This window comes from Symphalangus syndactylus, chromosome 20, assembly GCF_028878055.3.
Source record: "Symphalangus syndactylus isolate Jambi chromosome 20, NHGRI_mSymSyn1-v2.1_pri, whole genome shotgun sequence".
NCBI classification, from domain to species: domain Eukaryota; kingdom Metazoa; phylum Chordata; class Mammalia; order Primates; family Hylobatidae; genus Symphalangus; species Symphalangus syndactylus.
The window spans coordinates 60566035-60584351 of record NC_072442.2 but is presented as its reverse complement, the minus strand read 5'-3'; the positions used below and the strand labels follow the sequence as shown (position 1 = coordinate 60584351).

The 18317-nt window shown below is 47.2% G+C and overlaps 2 protein-coding genes across 9 annotated transcripts in view; both read left to right on the top strand.

Moving 5' to 3' along the window:
* Positions 1-18317, top strand: part of DNAH2 (dynein axonemal heavy chain 2) — a 119817-nt gene that overhangs the window by 22223 nt on the left and 79277 nt on the right. For all 8 annotated transcript variants that reach the window (XR_008653121.2, XR_008653123.2, XR_008653122.2 and 5 more), the window contains exons 9-14: positions 347-504; positions 1314-1401; positions 2143-2348; positions 2827-2956; positions 3223-3405; positions 5256-5470. Coding sequence is in view for 5 of the 8 variants with exons in the window: in XM_063629524.1 (XP_063485594.1) it covers positions 347-504; positions 1314-1401; positions 2143-2348; positions 2827-2956; positions 3223-3405; positions 5256-5470 (980 nt within the window). In the remaining 3 variants the exon portion in view is untranslated. The remainder of the gene's footprint in view (positions 1-346; positions 505-1313; positions 1402-2142; positions 2349-2826; positions 2957-3222; positions 3406-5255; positions 5471-18317) is intronic.
* Positions 17279-17924, top strand: LOC129470528 (large ribosomal subunit protein eL29-like). The gene has a single exon (XM_063629855.1). The coding sequence runs from the start codon at positions 17466-17468 to the stop codon at positions 17805-17807; it is 342 nt and encodes a 113-aa protein (XP_063485925.1). The 5' UTR covers positions 17279-17465; the 3' UTR covers positions 17808-17924.

Here is an 18317-nt window from a genome sequence, read left to right as displayed (position 1 = left end):
GAGGGGGATTTAGGAAGGAGCACCCGCTCTTGAGGAGCAGGGCCTGGTGCATTCACTGGGGGTGACAGAGCCAAAGAGTGGGAGAAGGGACACTGAGCTGAGACCTTGCTGGGCAGGGCAGCTGCAGAGCTGGGCTGAGGCAGAGTAAGGGGCCACCTAGGACAAGGAGTAGGCATGGAACCCAGAGGTGTTGGCCTGGCCAGGGGTGGAGAACCAGGGGTGGGATGAGTTTCAGGAATCAAATCAAGGAGTAGGGGGCTGAGACACAAGGTATGGGCAGGGGATGCAGAGAAGGAGTTGGGTGTCAAGGAGGCGGGGACAGAGGCTGTGGGGACTCCTTCCGCAGATGAGCAATGAGATCATCCGCTTATGCTGCCACGCCATCTCCCTGGACCGGATCTTTGAGGGATATGTCTCTTCCAGCAAGGAGGACCTGCAAGGCTGCATTCTCTGTTGTCATGCTTGGAAAGATCACTACCTACAGGCTGTGCAGATGCACACCCAGTACGATACGCCTCCCCTAACATCCCATATCTCAACTCCCTTGTCATCCCTGTAAGAGGGTAGATTCTGACTTCTTTCTTGTACACTTTATTTAGCCTCTTGGTTGTATTTTCCTAGACCCAGGAGTTTCTACATCTGGCCAAGTTTTCTCTCTGGATACAGACACTGTAACTCATTGCCCTGGCTTCTCCTTTTTTTTTTTTTTAAATTTAAATTTTAATTTTTTTTTGAGACAGAGTCTTGCTCTGTCACCCAGGCTGGAGTGCAGTGGCATGATCTCACTCACTGAAAGCTCTGCCTCCCGGGTTCACGCCATTCTCCTGCCTCAGCCTCCCCAGTAGCTGGGACTGCAGGCGCCTGCCACCATGCCAGGCTAAGTTTTTGTATTTTTAGTAGAGACGGGATTTTACCATGTTAGCCAGGATGGTCTCGATCTACTGACCTTGTGATCTGCCCGTCTCGGCCTCCCAAAGTGCTGGGATTACAGGTGTGAGCCACCGCGCCCTGCCTGGCTTCTTATTTTAATAATCTCTCCTCCCTGATCCCAGGAACCCTACCTGGTCTTTTCCTCCTATCTTGACCCCATCGTCTAAAATTCCATTATGTATGAATCTGCTCCTAGAACTTAGATGCTCTGTCTCCTGTCTGGTTCTTCTCACCTTGAGTCTTGTCCTTTGGGATTCAGTTGAGTTGTTTCTCGGGGTCAGATTTTCTAGGGCTTTCCCTGAATGCAGGGCTCCTGGTCTAGCTTTGCATAGCCAGACTGATGCTCTTGCCTTCCAATTCAGTCAGCCTTTCTCCTGACACAGGTTCTCCAGTCGGGGCTGGGTCCTAGACCAGACCAGCATCTTTGCTCAGGTTGATGCCTTTGTGCAGCGCTGCAAGGACCTTATTGAGGTGGGAAGACTGAAGAACCAAAAGCTAACAGTAGACCCTCCAGAATCCCTCCCCACCTCCCACCCCATGAACCAGGGCAAACAGGGCAGAGGCTAAATATTGAACTTATGGCCGGGCGCGGTGGCCCACACCTGTAATCCCAGCACTTTGGGAAGCTGAGGCGGGCAGATCACCTGTGATCAGGAGTTTAAGACCAGCCTGGCCAACATGGTGAAACCCTGTCTCTACTAAAAATACAAAAATTAGCCGGGCATGGTGGTGCATACCTGTAATCTTAGCTGCTTGGGAGGCTGAGGCATGAGAATCTCTTGAACCCAGGAGGCAGAGGTTGCAGTGAGCCGAGATCGCGCCACTGCACTCCAGCCTGGGCAACAGAGAGAGACTCTGTCTCAAAAAAAAAAAAAAAAAAAAAAAAAAAAAAAAAAAAAAAAAATGCACTTACCACATTGGCTTTTGCTGCACAATTGTGTGTCCTGCCACCACACCATTTTTTCTGGCATTTGCCTCTTATCGCTGCCCTACTATTTCATATTTCATTCTGTGGCCAAAGTTCATCCCAGCAGCCCCCTGCAGCTGGTTGGCCCTTCCTGTTTTTTAGATATTTTCTTTTCTTCTTCTTTTTTTTTTTTCACTTGCCATCACTCGCAGTGACGTTTTTAGACGTTTGAAGCTAAACCAAATAGCTTAGGACTTCGGAGTTTGTAAGGAAAGCAGGAACCCTCACGCTGTCTTCTTTTTTAGGTATGTGACTGTCAGTATCACTTCGCCCGCTGGGAAGATGGCAAGCAGGGTCCCCTTCCTTGCTTCTTTGGTGCCCAGGGGCCACAGATAACACGGAACTTGCTGGAGATTGAGGACATCTTTCATAAAAATCTGCACATGCTGCGAGCCGTTCGCGGGGGCATCCTGGATGTCAAGAACACCTCTTGGCATGAAGACTACAATAAGTGAGGGAACCACAGGCTGATGCCAGGCGTGGGCAGGGAAGGCAGATCAGGCAGCCAAGAGTGGGAGGAATGGCGAGAGTGTGCAAAGGAAATCGTGGAAGGACAGATCGGGATCAGGGCGATAGGGAGTGGGGACAGGAGAGAGTGCAGGGGAGGGGGGGTGGCAGCTTGGGTTGAGGGTTCCAGAGTGAGCCTTTCCGGACTTGGATCTTGGTTCTGCCACATACCAGATATATGACATTGGGCAAATTACTCCACCAGCTCTCTCCGCTTCCTCCTCTATGCAATACGGTTAGAGATAGAGCCTATCTCACAGCATTGTTTTGAGGATTAAATGGATTCATGTAGGTAAAGTACTTAGAGTGCCTGGCACACAGGAAGCCCTCCGTCCTCAGCAATGCATGGGATTCTTCCTCAGGGGTTGGACTTGGGGGCAGGCGAGGGCACTCAGCTGCCACATGCCTCTCCACTGGTGCAGGTTCCGTGCCGGAATCAAGGACCTGGAGGTGATGACCCAGAACCTGATCACCTCAGCCTTCGAGTTGGTGCGGGACGTGCAGCACGGCGTGCTCCTGCTGGACACCTTCCACAGGCTTGCCTCCCGCGAGGTGCGGCTGCCCTGCGGCTTCCTCGGCTTCCCGTCCCGCGTGCTTTCCTGGAATCCCTTCCGAGCCTTCCGGAGACCCTCCTGCCTCCACGTGTGCCCTTTTCCATGTCCAGAATTCGGGCGCCTCTTGTCTTTCTTCTGTTCCCTGGCCTCGGCGTCCCCGGGAGTGTGACTCCCGCAGCGGGGTGCAGCTTTCCTCTGGGATGAGTGACCGGAGGGAACCCGCCTTCCCGGGCACATCGCCAGCCTCTTCCTCTTCTTCCCTAGGCTATCAAGCGGACTTACGACAAGAAGGCGGTGGATCTCTACATGCTGTTCAATAGCGAGCTGGCCCTGGTGAACCGTGAACGGAACAAGAAGTGGCCAGACCTGGAGCCCTACATGGCGCAGTATTCCGGGCAGGCGCGCTGGGTGCACATCCTCCGGCGTCGCATCGACAGAGTCATGACCGTAAGTGCCTGGCCTTCTCCGAATTCTGTCGTCAGTGAGACGGCCGGGTGGCCGGGTTTGCAGGCCGTGCCGTGTGCCGGGAGGGATGGGGGACGGCTCCTGAGAGGTTCCCCAAAGAGTCTTCATGACCAGCACCTATGTCGGTGAGGGGAGTGGCAGGTTCAGTTCAGTGAGGTAAGTCGTGGGTTAAGACCTGCAGAGGTGGTGTGTGAGGCTGGTAGAACATGGGCCATTTTAGGAATTTCTTTTCTTTCTTCCTTTCTTTTTTCTTTTTCTTTCTTGCTTTTTTTTTTTTTTTTTTTTTGAGACGGACTCTTCGCTCTGTCACCCAGGCTGGAGTGCAGTGGCTCGATCTTGGCTCACTGCAAGCTCTGCCTCCCAGGTTCACGCCATTCTCCTGCCTCAGCCTCCCGAGCAGCTGGGTCTACAGGCGCCCGCCACCGTGCCCAGCTAATTTTTTTGTATTTTTAGTAGAGACGGGGTTTCACCGTGTTAGCCAGGATGGTCTCGATCTCCTGACCTCGTGATCTGCCCACCTCGGCCTCCCAAAGTGCTGGGATTACAGGCGTGAGTCACCGCGCCTGGCTTCTTTTTCTTTTTTCTTTTTTTCTGAGACGGAGTTTTGCTCTTGTTGCCCAGGCTGGAGTGCAGTGGCATGATCTCCGCTCACCGCAACCTTTGCCACCCAGGTCCAAGCGATTCTCCTGCCTCAGCCTCTCAGGAGCTGGGATTACAGGCATGTGCCACCACGCCCGGCTAATTTTGTATTTTTAGTAGGGAAGAGGTTTCTCCATGTTGGTCAGGCTGGTCTTGAACTCCCGACCTCAGGTGATCCACCCACCTCGGCCTCCCAAAGTGCTGGGATTATATGCGTGAGACACCGCGCCTGGCTTCATTTTAGGAATTTCATATCAGGCTGCAGGGGAGGAATAGGGCTGGTATCTGAGGTGTCGGGTCAGTAGAAGATACAGCCTTATGATCCAGAGACCTGGACAGGTGACACCCTTACAGAGCCTGGTCTCTCTGGAAAGACAGCACAAAGAAACAACAGAAAAACATTGTTTTAAAACTTTTTGGGGCCAGGCGCTCACACCTGTAATCCCAGCACGTTGGGAGGCTAAGGTGGGTGGATCATTTGAAGTCAGGAGTTCATGACCAGTTTGGCCAACATGGTGAGACCCTGTCTCTACTAAAAATACAAAAAGTTAGCCAGGTGTGTTGGTGGGCACCTGTAATCTCAGCTACTTGGGAGGCTAAGGCAGGACAATTGCTTGAATCCTGGAGGCAGAAGTTGCAGTGAGCCGAGATTGCGCCACTGTACTCCAGCCTGGGTGGTGGAGAGAGACTGTGTCACAAACAAACAAACAAAACAAACAAATGAACACACACACACACACACACACACCCTTTGGGAATACAGGTTGAAAGCTGTTGAGGTAGTGACCTGCCATCATGCAGCTGGTGCTGGTAGAGAGTTAGGCAGCCTGCAGATAGTTGGAGGCTGGTTTGGGCCTGGTGGGCTACGCCTGGGCTAGGAAGGGCTGACACTGCTTTTCAACCTTGTGCCTCATATCCTGCTCCTTCTGTGACTGACCTTTTTCTCCCAGCTTTTTTTCCTGAACAAATTCTCTGTGCTTTTCTTTCCTCATTTTGACTCCTTTTCTCATTGTGCCTTGGTCTCTTCCTGTCACCTTCCTTTTTGACTCTACCTTCCTTCTAAGTTATCAAAACTCAATCCATCTCCATAGCAAGCCTTATGCGCATGCACGTGTGTGTAGGTCTCAGGGAGATGGTGGCCCCTGGAGGAAGGTGGCAGGCCGGCTCCACCCGCCTGTTCTTCTTCCCCTCAGTGCCTTGCTGGTGCTCATTTCCTGCCCCATATTGGGACTGGAGAGGAGAGTGTGCACACCTATCAGCAGATGGTCCAGGCCATTGATGAGCTGGTTCGAAAAACTTTCCAAGAGTGGACATCAACGCTGGACAAGGATTGCATTCGGCGGTTGGATACCCCATTGCTGCGAATCAGCCAGGAGAAGGCGGGCATGCTGGATGTCAACTTTGACAAGTACAGGAGCCACCTGGCCCCTTTTCCCTACACTCCCCTTCTGCAGCTCTCCCAAGAATTTAACGCCCATCTTTTGACTCCTCTCTTCATTATTCTCTCTCTTTCTTATACTACAATATGTTTGCTATCGACATTTTCTTTTTTTCTTCTTTTATTTTTGTCTCTCCCCACCTCCCACCCTGCTATCAACATTTTAATTTTACAACTTATCTTAAAACAAAACAAAACAAAACAGCAAAACAATGATCAGCCAGGCACGGTGGCTCACACCTGCAATCCCAGCACTTTGGGAGGCTGAGGCGGGTGCATCGCTTGAGCCCAGGAGTTTGAGAACAGCCTGGGCAACATGGCAAAACCCAGTCTCTGCAAAAAAATACAAAGATTAGCCAGGCGTGGTGGTACAAGCCTGTTGTCTCAGATACTTGGGAGGTTGAGGTGGGAGGATCGCCTGAGCCTGGGAGGCAGAGGCTGCTGTGAGCTGAGATCACACCACTACACTCCAGCCTGGGTGACAGAGTGACCCTGCCTCAAAAACAAAAAACAAAAACCACTCCACTATCCGACTAAACCAGTGATGTCGCTGTTCTGCCGCTAGATGGCCATGATGGCTCAGCTAACTCACCCAAACCCTGTGCTTTTCCTGACTGTTGGTGGGGCTGTCAGACCATGCCTTCTTCTATAGCTTTCTAGTTGTGAAACTGTCATACTATAATTACTTAAAATGTAATTAATCAATTAACTAATTTATTAAAAATATATAGCGAGTGCCTTCCGTGTGTCAGGAACTGAAATAGGAACAGGCAGGGAATGTCCACAACGGCCAAGTCCCTGCCTTCAGGGAGGTTAGGCTGCTGCTCTGTAAGTCCACAGCTCTACTCTTGGAGTGGGGCTTCCTGTCCACATAAGATGCTTTGAGGCTTGGCTACAAGTGTTAGATTCCATTCATAAAATGTCCGTGCCTGAGCCCGGCCAGCATGGCAAAACCCTGTCTCTACTAAAAATACAAAAATTAGCTGGGCATGGTGGCAGGCACCTATAATCCTAGCTACTTGGGAGGCTGAGGCAGGAAAATCGCTTGAACCGGGGAGGCGGAGGTTGCAGTGAGCTGAGATCACGCTACTGCACTCCAGCCTGGGCGACAGAGTGAGACTCTGTCTCAAAAAAAAAAAAAAAAAAAAAAAAAGTCCGTGTTTGTAGGGACAAATGTAGGAGGGGCTTTGCCAGAGAAGTCCTGTGTGGAGACGGAGTCCCAGGGACAGATGAGACCGTGAGTGTCTGTCCTGGGCAGCAAAAGGTAGCCTAACCAGGGCAAGAGGGCACATTCTGGCTGAGAAAGGAAGCAAAAGAACGAGGATGGAGAAGCAGAGCGGAGTGTCAGGTGACAGGGGTGAGGCAGAGGCATCAGTGAGGGGGACAGGGATATTGGGAACCGCACGGATGAGGAAGCCGTTGAGGAGCAGAGTGTGAACGTGGCCAGGTCGAGAGGTTTGAGAAAAGGCTCCGAGCAGTGAGGGTTGTTGGAGATTGGCTTTGCTGAGCTTCCTGGTTTTGTGAGTTATGGCCAAGCACAACCATCTAAACATTGCCTCCTAAATCAACGATAAGATTCTGAAGAGTTAGAAGCTAGGCCAGAGTTAGCCTAGTTATGCCATTTGCAAGCATATAATGGGGTTGAACCTGCAAGACACATTCTCCCATCAAGCTGGGTACCCCCAAAGGTATTGTGTCAGGGGAGCCGCAGAGACACCGTTAGAGTTTATGGATATGAGCACACACAGTTCACCAGCTGTCCTTTTTCTGTGAAATAAGGGATTGTGTTCAAATAACTGGATTTCATTAAACACTAATGATCAATCTTTACATTTCTTTCTTTTTTTTTTTTTCTTGAGACAGAATCTCACTCTGTCGCCCAGGCTGAAGTGCAGTGGCGCAATCTTGGCTCACTGCAACCTCTGTCTCCCGAGTTCAAGCAATTCTCCTGCCTCAGCCTCCCGAGTAGCTGGGATTACAGGCGCCCGCCACCCATGCCCAGCTAATTTTTATGTTTTTATTAGAGATGGTGTTTTGCCATGTTGGCCAAGCTGGTCTTAAAATCCTGACCTCAGGTGATCTGGACACTTTGGTCTCCCAAAGTGCTGGGATTACAGGCGTGAGCCACCGTGTCTGGCCAAATATTTACATTTCAAATACGAGAGAAAACAAAAGTTGGGACAAGAGGTAAAGAAATGCTGTGTGTGGGTAGGAGGTAGGAGAGGATCAGGAAAACTAACTAATGGGTACTAGGCTTAATACCTGGGTGACGAAATCATGTGTACAACAGACTGTCATGACACAAGTTTACCTATATAACAAACCTGCACATGTACTCCTGAACTTGAAATAAAAGTTAAATTAAAAAAGAAAATGCCATATGTGGCTGGTGCAGTGGTTCATGCCTAGAATCCCAACACTTTGGAAGGCTGAGGCGGGAGGATCGCTTGAGCCCAGGAATCCAAGATCAGCGGGGAGATAAACAAAAATTAGCCGGGCATAGTGGCGCATGCCTGTAGTCCTAGCTACTCAGGAGGCTGAGGTGGAAGGATTGCTTGAGCCCAGGATATTGAGGCTGCAGTGAGCTGTGATCATGCCACTGCACTCTAGCCTGGGCGACAAAGCCAGACCCTGTCTCAAACAAAAAAAAAAAAAAGAAAGAAAAGATAAAAGAAATGCCACGTGAGCACTGGTTGGTGGCTACCTCCTTCCAGTCGCCAGGGGTCAGCCAGTGAGAATAGATACAGCATGAACTTCAGTGCTAACTAGTCTCAAGTTCAAACCCTGGAGCATTTTGCCACGTGACCTCAGGCAGGCCATTGAATTTCTCTGAGCCTGAGTTTCCTCATCTACTTAAGAAACCCTTTCCGCCTCGGCCTCCCAAAGTGCCATGGCGGGCGCCTGTAGTCCCAGCTACCCGGAGAGGCTGAGGCAGGAGAATGGCTTGAACCCGGGAGGCGGAGCTTGCAGTGAGCCAAGATCGTGCGTGCCACTGCACTCCAGCCTGAGCGACAGAGCGAGACTCCGTCTCAAAAAGAAAAAAAAAAAAAAAAAAACCCTTTCCTGGCGTTGTTGTGCAGCGGATGACTCATGCAAAGGTCCTCACAAAGAATGAACAACCAACAAGCATTCTTGCCCCTTCAAAACAATTGCCTCATAAAACTTGATGAAGATAGTATTTTCAAAACAAATTTAGCAGAGTGATGTAACAGTTTTAATTTTTAAAACATTTTAACCTTTACGAAGGGCTCATACAGGCATACAGTGTAAAATTCAAAAGTTATTCTACGAAAGGATAGAGAATGAAAAGCCTGCTCCTCTGCTGTCCCCTAGGGGAGCCAGTTTCACTCTGAAGACAGTCAGTGTTTTAGGTTCTTGTATAATATTCCAGGAATAGACATCTATGTCTACCTAAGTATCCTTTTTTGCATAAATAGTAGCATACTATACATATTGTTCTATATATTCGAAGTGTTTTCAAAATGATTTATTTAATTTTTCCATTATAAAATTATTGATCATTTTAGAACATTTGCAAAATGCAGAAAAGTAGAATGAAGAAAAAAATACTCCTAAGAATAACCACTTTTAATGATTTGGTATATTTTTATCACTTCCTCCCCACCCTCCATTTCATTTGGTTGTTTTCCTTTAATCTTTTAAATCTTTACTGGGTATTTTAAAATGACAAAAACACTACATGCTCACTGTTAAGAAAAAAGATTAATGCAGAAGTATGTAAAGGAATGGCTGGTGCGGTGGCTCATGCCTGTAATCCTAGCACTTTGGGAGGCTGAGGTGGGCACATCACCTGAGGTCAGGAATTCAAGACCAGCCTGGCCAACATGGTGAAACCCTGTCTCTACTAAAAATACAAAAATTAGCTGGGCATGGTGGCGTGCACCTGTAATCCCAGCTACTTGGGAGGCTGAGACAGGAGACTCACTTGAACTCGGGAGGCGGAGGTTGCAGTGAGCCGAGAATGCGCCATTGCACTCCAGCCTGGGCAACAAGAGTGAAACTTTTTTTTTTTTTTTTGAGATGAAGTCTTGCTCTGTTGCCCAGGCTGGAGTGCAGTGGCGCGATCTCGGCTCACTGCAAGCTCTGCCTCCCGGGTTCACGCCATTCTCCTGCCTCAGCCTCCCGAGTAGCTGGGACTACAGCGCTCACCACCACGCCCGGCTAATTTTTTGTATTTTTAGTAGAGACGGGGTTTCACTGTGGTCTCGATCTCCTGACCTCGTGATCCGCCCGCCTCGGTCTCCCAAAGTGCTGGGATTACAAGCATGAGCCACCGCGCCCGGCCGAAACTTTATCTCAAAATAAAAAAAAAAAGAAGCTTGTAAGGGAAAAAGTGAAAATTCAGCACATATCCCCAATCCCTAGAGGTAACCAAGATTATCATGTAATAATAAATATATCCTGCATACATAAAATAGAATCACGTTATGAACAGCATTTTTGCAACTTGCCTTTTGTTTTTTTTTTTAATGTGGAGACAGGGTCTTGCTATGTTGCCCAGACTGGTCTGGAACTTCTGGCCTCAAGTGATCCTCCCACTTTGGCCTCCCAAAGTGCTGGGAGCCACTGCACCAGGTCTCACCTTGCCTTTTTTTAAGGTTAACAATTTGTGTGGGGCATCTTTCATTCTGTATGTATAGAATTACTTAATTATTTTTCCTGGCTTACAGTATTTCATAGTATGGCTGTACTGTAATTTAATGAACCAGTCTACTATTGATGGCCTTGTAAATTGTACAGTTTCTGTAAGGTTCTTGACTATTCTGTGCTGGTGGATTTCAACTGCGCTTCCCACACTTTGTTCCCTTCCCTCTGCAGCGCTGTTTACTGAAATGTGAGCACAGTGTCCATCTAGTTGGGATAAACGAGGAGACAACTTCTCTGTCTGCTATTATCATCTCTTGTCTGGAATACCTTTTGCATAATCTTGATAGTAGAGCTTATCAAGGCAACTTTGGGCCAAATATTTATGGTGTGGGTTTATCTGAAATCCAAATAATGGCGAAACACGGTCTTCTAGACAAAAGAGGTACCTGTTTCTGTCCTTTGGGGATTGTTTTCTAGAGAGATGTTATAGGATTCTTTACATTTTTGTGGTTTTAAGATAAAACTGCCTCAATCCAGTAAATAATGGAAGGGAAAGAACATGATCACAGTGAAGGATTTTGAAAGTCTGGGCTCATCACCAGTAAAGAAATCCAAGTCAGTTACAGCTTCCAAAACTTATTAACACTTCAAGGAAGTGAAGATAACTTTATCAGATTTGCTCTTTGTGTTCAAGCTCCAGTTAAGATCTTGAAATAAGCAGACCTTTCAAATGTTCTGATGTTCCTGGGAATTACCTGGCTCTCTTAGTCCTGGAGCCTTCCAGTCCCTAATAGCACTTATTTAATCCCACAAGAGGTTTTGCTATCCCACCTATATCCCAAATATTTGAACTCTGAAGTCCAAATTGGCTTTTATCACGTTTTACAGCCAGAACAGCTTCACAGATTGCACTTAACACAAACATATTCCAGATGTCATCCACACCCTGGCTGAAGGAGCTGTGTTATCACCCTGTGTAGAGCAGAGTAGAATTTCCTGAGAGGAGGAGACGAGATACTGAGGTCTGTTTTTTGTTCCCAGAGCTTCTCTCTCTTTTTTCCCTGGTCATAGAGTGCCTTTCCCCCGCCCAGGTCAGCCCGCTGTGGGCTCTAAGCACTCGATTCCACTGGCTTTCCTTTCTACCTCTACTGCCTGGCCACTTGTTTGGAGATAAATTATGAAGTATTTTTAAAAAGTCATCCCCCAGACAGATTTTTATTTATTTATTTTTTTGAGACCAGGTCTCACTGTTACCCAGGCTGGAGTGCATTGGTGCAATCTTGGCTCACTGTAGCCTCCGCCTCCCAGGCTCAAGCGACCGTCCCACCTCAGCATCCTGAGCACTGGGAACACAGGCACCTGCTACCATGCCCGGCTAATTTTTTCTATTTTTGGTAGAGATGGGTTTTCACCATGTTGCCCAGGCTGGTCTCGAACTCCTGAGTTCAAGCCATCCACCCGCCTCAGCCTCCCAACGTGTTGAGATTACAGGCCTAAGCTACCTTGCCCAGCCCCGCCAAACAGATTTTTTTTTTTTTTTTAAAGAAAAACTGATATTTGTCAATAAAATAAAATTTGCATTCTGGAAATTTCTTGACAAACTTCTGTTAAAGACTGAACATCATTCAAAGGTTCTCCCAGGATTTTCAGCTCAGCATCAGGAAGGTATTGTCTGAATTCATCCTGTTAACTGACATATTAAACTTGGATAATTTGCCTTAAAGTTATCTTGAAAATCTTGCCTAGGCTGGGTGTGGTGGCTCACACCTGTAATCCCAGCAGTTTGGGAGGCCGAGGCGGGTGGATCACCTGAGGTCAGGAGTTCGAGACCAGCCTGACCAACATGGAGAAACCCTGTCTCTACTAAAAATACAAAATTAGCTGGGCATGGTGGCAAGCGTCTGTAATCCCAGCTACTCAGGAGGCTGAGGCAAGAGAATTGCTTGAACCAGGGAGGCAGAGGTTGCAGTGAGCCGAGATCGTGCCATTGCACTCCAGCCTGGGAAACAAGAGCTAAACTGCATCTCAAAAATAAAATAAAATAAAATAAAATAAAATAAAAGAAAGAAAATCTTGTCAAGATGAGAGAATGAAGAATTTGTTTTGGTGCAACATTGGCCAGCGTACATGCCCAAGTAGGCTTGCTCAGATGTTTATCAACAGTGACAAATCCAAGACATCCAGTTTGAAGGACATGACAATATGTTTATGCTACTAGAAATGTTTCCGTATCTATTCACACACTTCCATTCTCCCCATATCATTATAACACAACTTTTTGTTACATTGATGCTTAGGGCTTATCTTATTATAACTCTGTTAGGATTGTTTACTGCTGAGTTGAGTAATTTTACATTGTTATAGTTCTTGTTTTGCTTGTATGATGTTTTGCTCTATTTGGAATTTAAAATTACCTCATTATTAGGCCGGGCGTGGTGGCTCGTACCTGTAATCCCAGCACTTTGGGAGGCCGAGGCGGGCAGACCACCTGAGGTCAGGAGTTCGAGACCAGCCTGGCCAACATGGTGAAACCCCGTCTATACTAAAAATACAAAAAATAGCTGGGCATGGTGTCAGACAGCTGTAATCCCAGCTATTCGGGAGGCTGAGGCAGGAGAATCTCACTTGAACCCAGGAGGCAGAGGTTGCAGTGAGCCAAGATCACACCATTGCACTGCAGTCTGGGCGACAGAGGGAGACTCTGCCTCAAAAAAAGAAAAATTACCTCATTATTATCATTATTACTATTATTATTATTTGAGATTGGAATTTCGCTCTTGTTGCCCAGGCTGGAGTGCAGTGGCGTGATCTTGGCTTACCGCAACCTCTGCTTCCCAGGTTCAAGCGATTCTCCTGCCTTAGCCTCCTGAGTAGTTGGGGTTACAGGTGCCTGCCACCATGCCCGGATAATTTTTTGTATTTTTCGTATAGACAGGGTTTCACCATGTTGGCCAGGCTGGTCTCGAACTCCTGACCTCAGGTGATCCACCCACCTCGGCCTCCCAAAGTGCTGGGATTACAGGTGTGAGCCACTGTGGCCAGCCACCTCATTATTTTTGTTAGCGCAGCATTCACTATCACTAGGTCTTCCAAACCAACCAATAAACCCCTTTGAGTAGTATTTTTCCTCACAATCTGACATGCTGGATATTGGTTTCAATGTTTTTCTTAGATCTGTTTTTCCCCTGTCCTCCTGCTTCTGTCCAGCTGGTGTCGTTTTCAAGACCTGTTACAAAGCAGTTACCCTGGGACTTCCCTCAGCCTCTTTCCTTATTTGATTTCATATTTCCTTTGTGTTCCTCTTTCTTGGTTTATGCCTTTGTTTTGTTGGTGTGTATCCATTAGTAGCTTCCTAAGAAACGGTGCACGGGAGGTAAATCTTTTGAGTTTTTGTGTGATTGACAATTGTTTTCCTGCCCTCTGCTTGTTGTACATTTGGCTGGGTTTGGAATTCTAGCTGATTTATAGTAATTGTCTTTGGCTTTGGCCTCTCTCTTTTACTTTGGAGGCTTTCCTTAAATGCCTGGTGATTCATTGCTCATTTATACTTTCGAGAGGCTTACTCACTTTGAAGAAATTTTAGCAGTTTTAAAAATACCACATACGTTAGTGGAGATCTTCAGGGTTTGAAAAAACAGCGTTTCTTCTTCCACAATCTCTTAAAGCCTGTGTCACAAATAAGTGAGCACTTGAAAATCATTTCATTCTTGGAGGATTCTTCTCCAATAATGACGGTAAAAACACAATCCTTTATGAAGTTTGAAATGTGTTATTATCTCCAGTATTGTTAATTCAGTGCTTGCCTGTAGAAAAGACTAAAAAAATTCTAGAATTTTCACCTCAGTATTCTTTCCAAATAACATTTCAGCAGTATTTAGAATGCAAAGTTTCTTGAGCATATCTTCAGGTCGTGGGAACGTTTATCCTTTGTGATTAAAAAGTGCAATTTTATTTTAAAAACCCTGCAGATTAAAAAAAAATCAAGTTATTTGTTTATTTATTTTTGAGGTGAAGTCTTGCCTTGTTGTCCAGTCTGGAGTACAGTGGCACCATCTTGGCTGACTGCAACCTCTGCGTCCTGGGTTCAAGCGATTTCTGGCTAATTTTTGGATTTTTAGTAGAGATAGGGGTTTCACCATGTTGGCCAGGCTGGTCTCGAACTCCTGACCTGAAATGATCCACCCACCTTGGCCTCCTAAAGTGCTGAACTTACAGGCATGAGCCACCACACCATGCCAAGACTTTTTTTTTTAATTTTAAAAAATATTCCATATTTTCTTCTGGTATTTTATGATTTTATTCTCTACATTTAGATGTTTGATCCATTTGAAATTTATTTTGGTGTAGAGAAAGAGGTGCAGATTCAAATTGAGTTTTGTATTTCATTGTTTGTTTGTTTTTTCCAGATGGCTAGAGCCATCTCATTTAGAGTTGACCCAATCTCATTTAGTGAACTACTATCTTTATAGTAACAAACTCCGGAGTATATTTGTGTCTATTTTGGGATTCACTATTCTGGTATCTGTCTATTCATGTGCAGGAACCAAACTGTTTTAATTATTGTCCTCATTACTCTTCTTTCTTCAGAGTTTGCCTAGCTATATTTAATATTTATTTCCCACAAGAATCTTAGAGTCAATTTGTTTAGTTCCAAAAATAGTCTCATTCCTATTTTTATAGGAGTAGAGATTTGGTTAAATTTATAGGTTAACTTTAGAAGAATATCTTTATGATCTTCAGTCTTTCCAAGAATAGTTGTGTGGGGTGTGTGTGTGTGTGTGTGTGTGTGTGTGTTTTGAGACTGAGTCTTGTTCTGTCATGCAGGCTGGAGTGCAGCGACACGATCTCAGCTCACTGCAGCTAGGACCTCTCGGGCTCATTGATCCTCTTCCGCCTCAGCCCCCCAAGTAGCTGAAACTACAGGTGTGAACCACCGTGCCCAGTCAACAGTGTTTTTTCTTTCAATTTATTTAAGTCCTGCCTTTTCCCCCTAAGTCATTTTACACACACACACACACACACACACACACACACACAATTTCTGATGAATTTTTAGTATTTTATTTTTGTTGTTTTAATTGTTATTGTCTCTTTTCTTGATGATAATATCTAACAAGTTACAGTTTTTATATTGAGAACTTTGATTTTTATAAATTAATTTTGTATCCAGCAACTTTTACAAATATGTTTAAAATTATTTTTTCCTTTAAAAACATTTTTATTATGAAACATGTCATACACAGAGATATACTTAAAACTTGTATGTTCAGGCGGGCGCAGTGGCTCATGCCTGTAATCCCAATACTTTGGGAGGCCGAGGTGGGCGGATCACGAGGTCAGGAGATCGAGACCATCCTGGCTAACACGGTGAAACCCCGTCTCTACTAAAAATACAAAAAATTAGCCGGGCATGGTGGCGGGCGCCTGTAGTCCCAGCTACTCGGGAGGCTGAGGCAGGAGAATGGCGTGAACCTGGGAGGCAGAGCTTGCAGTGAGCCGAGATCACGCCACTGCACTCCAGCCTGCGCGACAGAGCGAGACTCCGTCTGAAAAAAGAAAAAAAGTTGTATGTTCAGTTTAACTAACAAATCACTATAAAATAACACAAAATAAAACACCCTTGCAAACTACTGCCCAAGTCAAGGATTGCCAGGAGTCCTAAAGCCTCTCCCCCCTGGCCACTGAATAATTATTTTTCAGGTGAATTGTTGTTAGCACTTAAAATTCAGGAGATTTTACGTGAAAAACCAATTTCTGGCCTCTCTTGAAAAATCAGAAAATGCAGCCACTCTGGGCCCACATTTCCAGATGGCAACAATTGCCTGGAGCGTGGAGTGTGGCTTTCTTAGGGGGAGCATGCCCTCTTCAGCTCAACTTTAAGGCCAAGTGTCAGTTGCCATTTATCATCACACTTGAGCCACACTTGCCTTGGAGGTAGGAGTCTGAATTTCTGAACTTTGCTTTAGCATATTAAAAACAGAAGGAGGTTGGATGTCGGAAAGTGAGGCCGAGGAAGGATGCATGCTTCTGGTGTAGGTGGTGGGATGGTGCCCCTCCCTGAGACAGGAGCTCCAAGTTTGCAGAGAAGATGATGTGCTTGTTTCTAGACACATGGAGTTTGAGGTGCTTGTGGACAAGCAAGCAGGGCAGAGCTATCTAGTAGACAGTTGCACAACCAAGCCCGGAGCTCAGGTTAGCCATGCAGGTTTGGGGATCATCAGCTTTCCGAAGGCAGCTGAAGCCGTGGAGTGGAGGAGATGACCAAGGGGGAGTGTGCTGGATGTGAAGAACCTCGGGGAGTCTGCGTTGAAGGGAGCTGCAAGGAAAGCAGACTCTTTACTGTGTCCCCAGCGCCTAGCTGAATGATATTTACAGGGGATGCTGGAGAGAGGAGGATACTTCCACTGAAAGGAAGGGCAGAAAAGAGGACCGTGGTCCAGAAGCCAGGGAAAAGAGTGCGTTTGAAGAAAGTGGGGTGTAGTCCACCACGATGTTAAAACCTGCAGGCATGCCGGGTGCGGTGGCTCACGCCTGTAATCCCAGCCCTTTGGGAGACCAAGGCGGGCAGATCATCTGAGGTCAGGAGTTCGAGACCAGCATGACCAAAATGACAAAACCCTGTCTCTACTAAAAATACAAAAATAAGCTGGGCATGGTGGTGGGTGCCTGTAGTCCCAGCTACTCAGGAGGCTGAGGCAGGAGAATCACTTAAACCGGGGAGGCAGAAGTTGCAGTGAGCCGAGATTGCACCACTGCACTCCAGCCTGGGCGACAGAGCAAGACTCCATCTCAAAAACAAACCAACCAACCAACCTACTGGCAGATCAAGGAGGATAAGGCCTGGGAAGCATCCATGGGGTTGAGTGCTAGGGGATGCTTGGTGAGTTTGATGAGGGCATTTGATGGGTGGAGTGAGAGCCAGATCTCAGGGATGAGGAGGGAATGGGAAGAAAAGAAGTGATGGGGATCTGTGGATGACATTCTTTAAAGCAGGCAGGCCGTGAAGGGGAGGATAGGGTATGGCACCTGAAGAAAGATAGGAGTTGAAGGGGCGCTGTTTTTTATCCATTTGAGATTGTAGAAACTTGGCCAAACTTAAGTGATGGTAAGGAACTAGTAGATTGAAGGTATAGGAGAGCTGGAAGAGGGCATCTGAAAGGGAAAGGAAGTTATACTAGAATAGGCAGCCCAGGCTTCCGGTTCTAGGCACTTCGGGAGCCGTGGCTTAAGGTGCAGACATGGCCAAGTCCACGCCACACACAGCCAGTCCTGAAAATGGCACAGAAATGGTATCAAGAAACCCCGATCACAAAGATACAAATCTCTTAAGGGGGTGGACCCCGAGTTCCTGAGGAACATGCACTTTGCCAAGAAGCACAACAAGAAGGGCCTAAAGAAGATGCAGGTCAACAATGCCAAGGCCATGAGTGCACATGCCGAGGCGCTCAAGGCCCTTGTAAAGCCCAAGGAGGTTAAGCCCAAGATCCCAAAGGGTGTCAGCCATAAATTTGATCGACTTGTCTACATCGCCCACCCCAACCTTGGGAAGCGTGCTCATGCCCGCATGGCCAAGGGGCGCAGGCTGTGCCGGCCAAAGGCCAAGGCCAAGGATCAAACCAAAGCCCAGGCTGCAGCTCCAGCTTCAGTTCCAGCTCAGGCTCCCAAAGCTGCCCAGGGCCCTACAAAGGCTTCAGAGTAGATATCTCTGTCTGCCAACGTGAGGACAGAAGGACAGGTACCACCCACCCCGGGCTGCCGTCTGCATGGGGCTGGGGTCCTCCTGTGCTATTTATACAAATAAGCCTGAGACAGAAAAAAAAAAAAAAAAAAAGAATAGGCAGCCCAGGAAGAAGGGTTAGGCTTGGGTGGGAGGAGGGACTCTCCTATCATAAATGGGAGAAATTGTAGCGTGGAAACAGGTAAGTGTATACGTTTTACAGCCGGAAGTGGATGGAGTTCTCCCCTGATGGCCTTTTATTTCTGTGATGTAGGAGGTGAGGCTTTCTGCAGAGAGGGCGACAGGAAGACCAGGTTTGAGAAGAGTGGAAAAGATTGCAGGTAGTGACTTGTGAGAACAGGAGGGAGGGCAGGTTAGGGAACAGGGATGCAGCCTGGAGAACCCAGGTGGGACAGGTGACTGTGAGTCACGGTGGTGCCAAGCTGTGTGGTCATGTGACCTTCTCCAGCCTTTCCCACAGGGACTTGAGGG

Bases quoted from the DNA above. Each gene is read 5' to 3' on its own strand.
- LOC129470528 (XM_063629855.1), top strand. From the start codon at position 17,466: ATGCACTTTGCCAAGAAGCACAACAAGAAGGGCCTAAAGAAGATGCAG.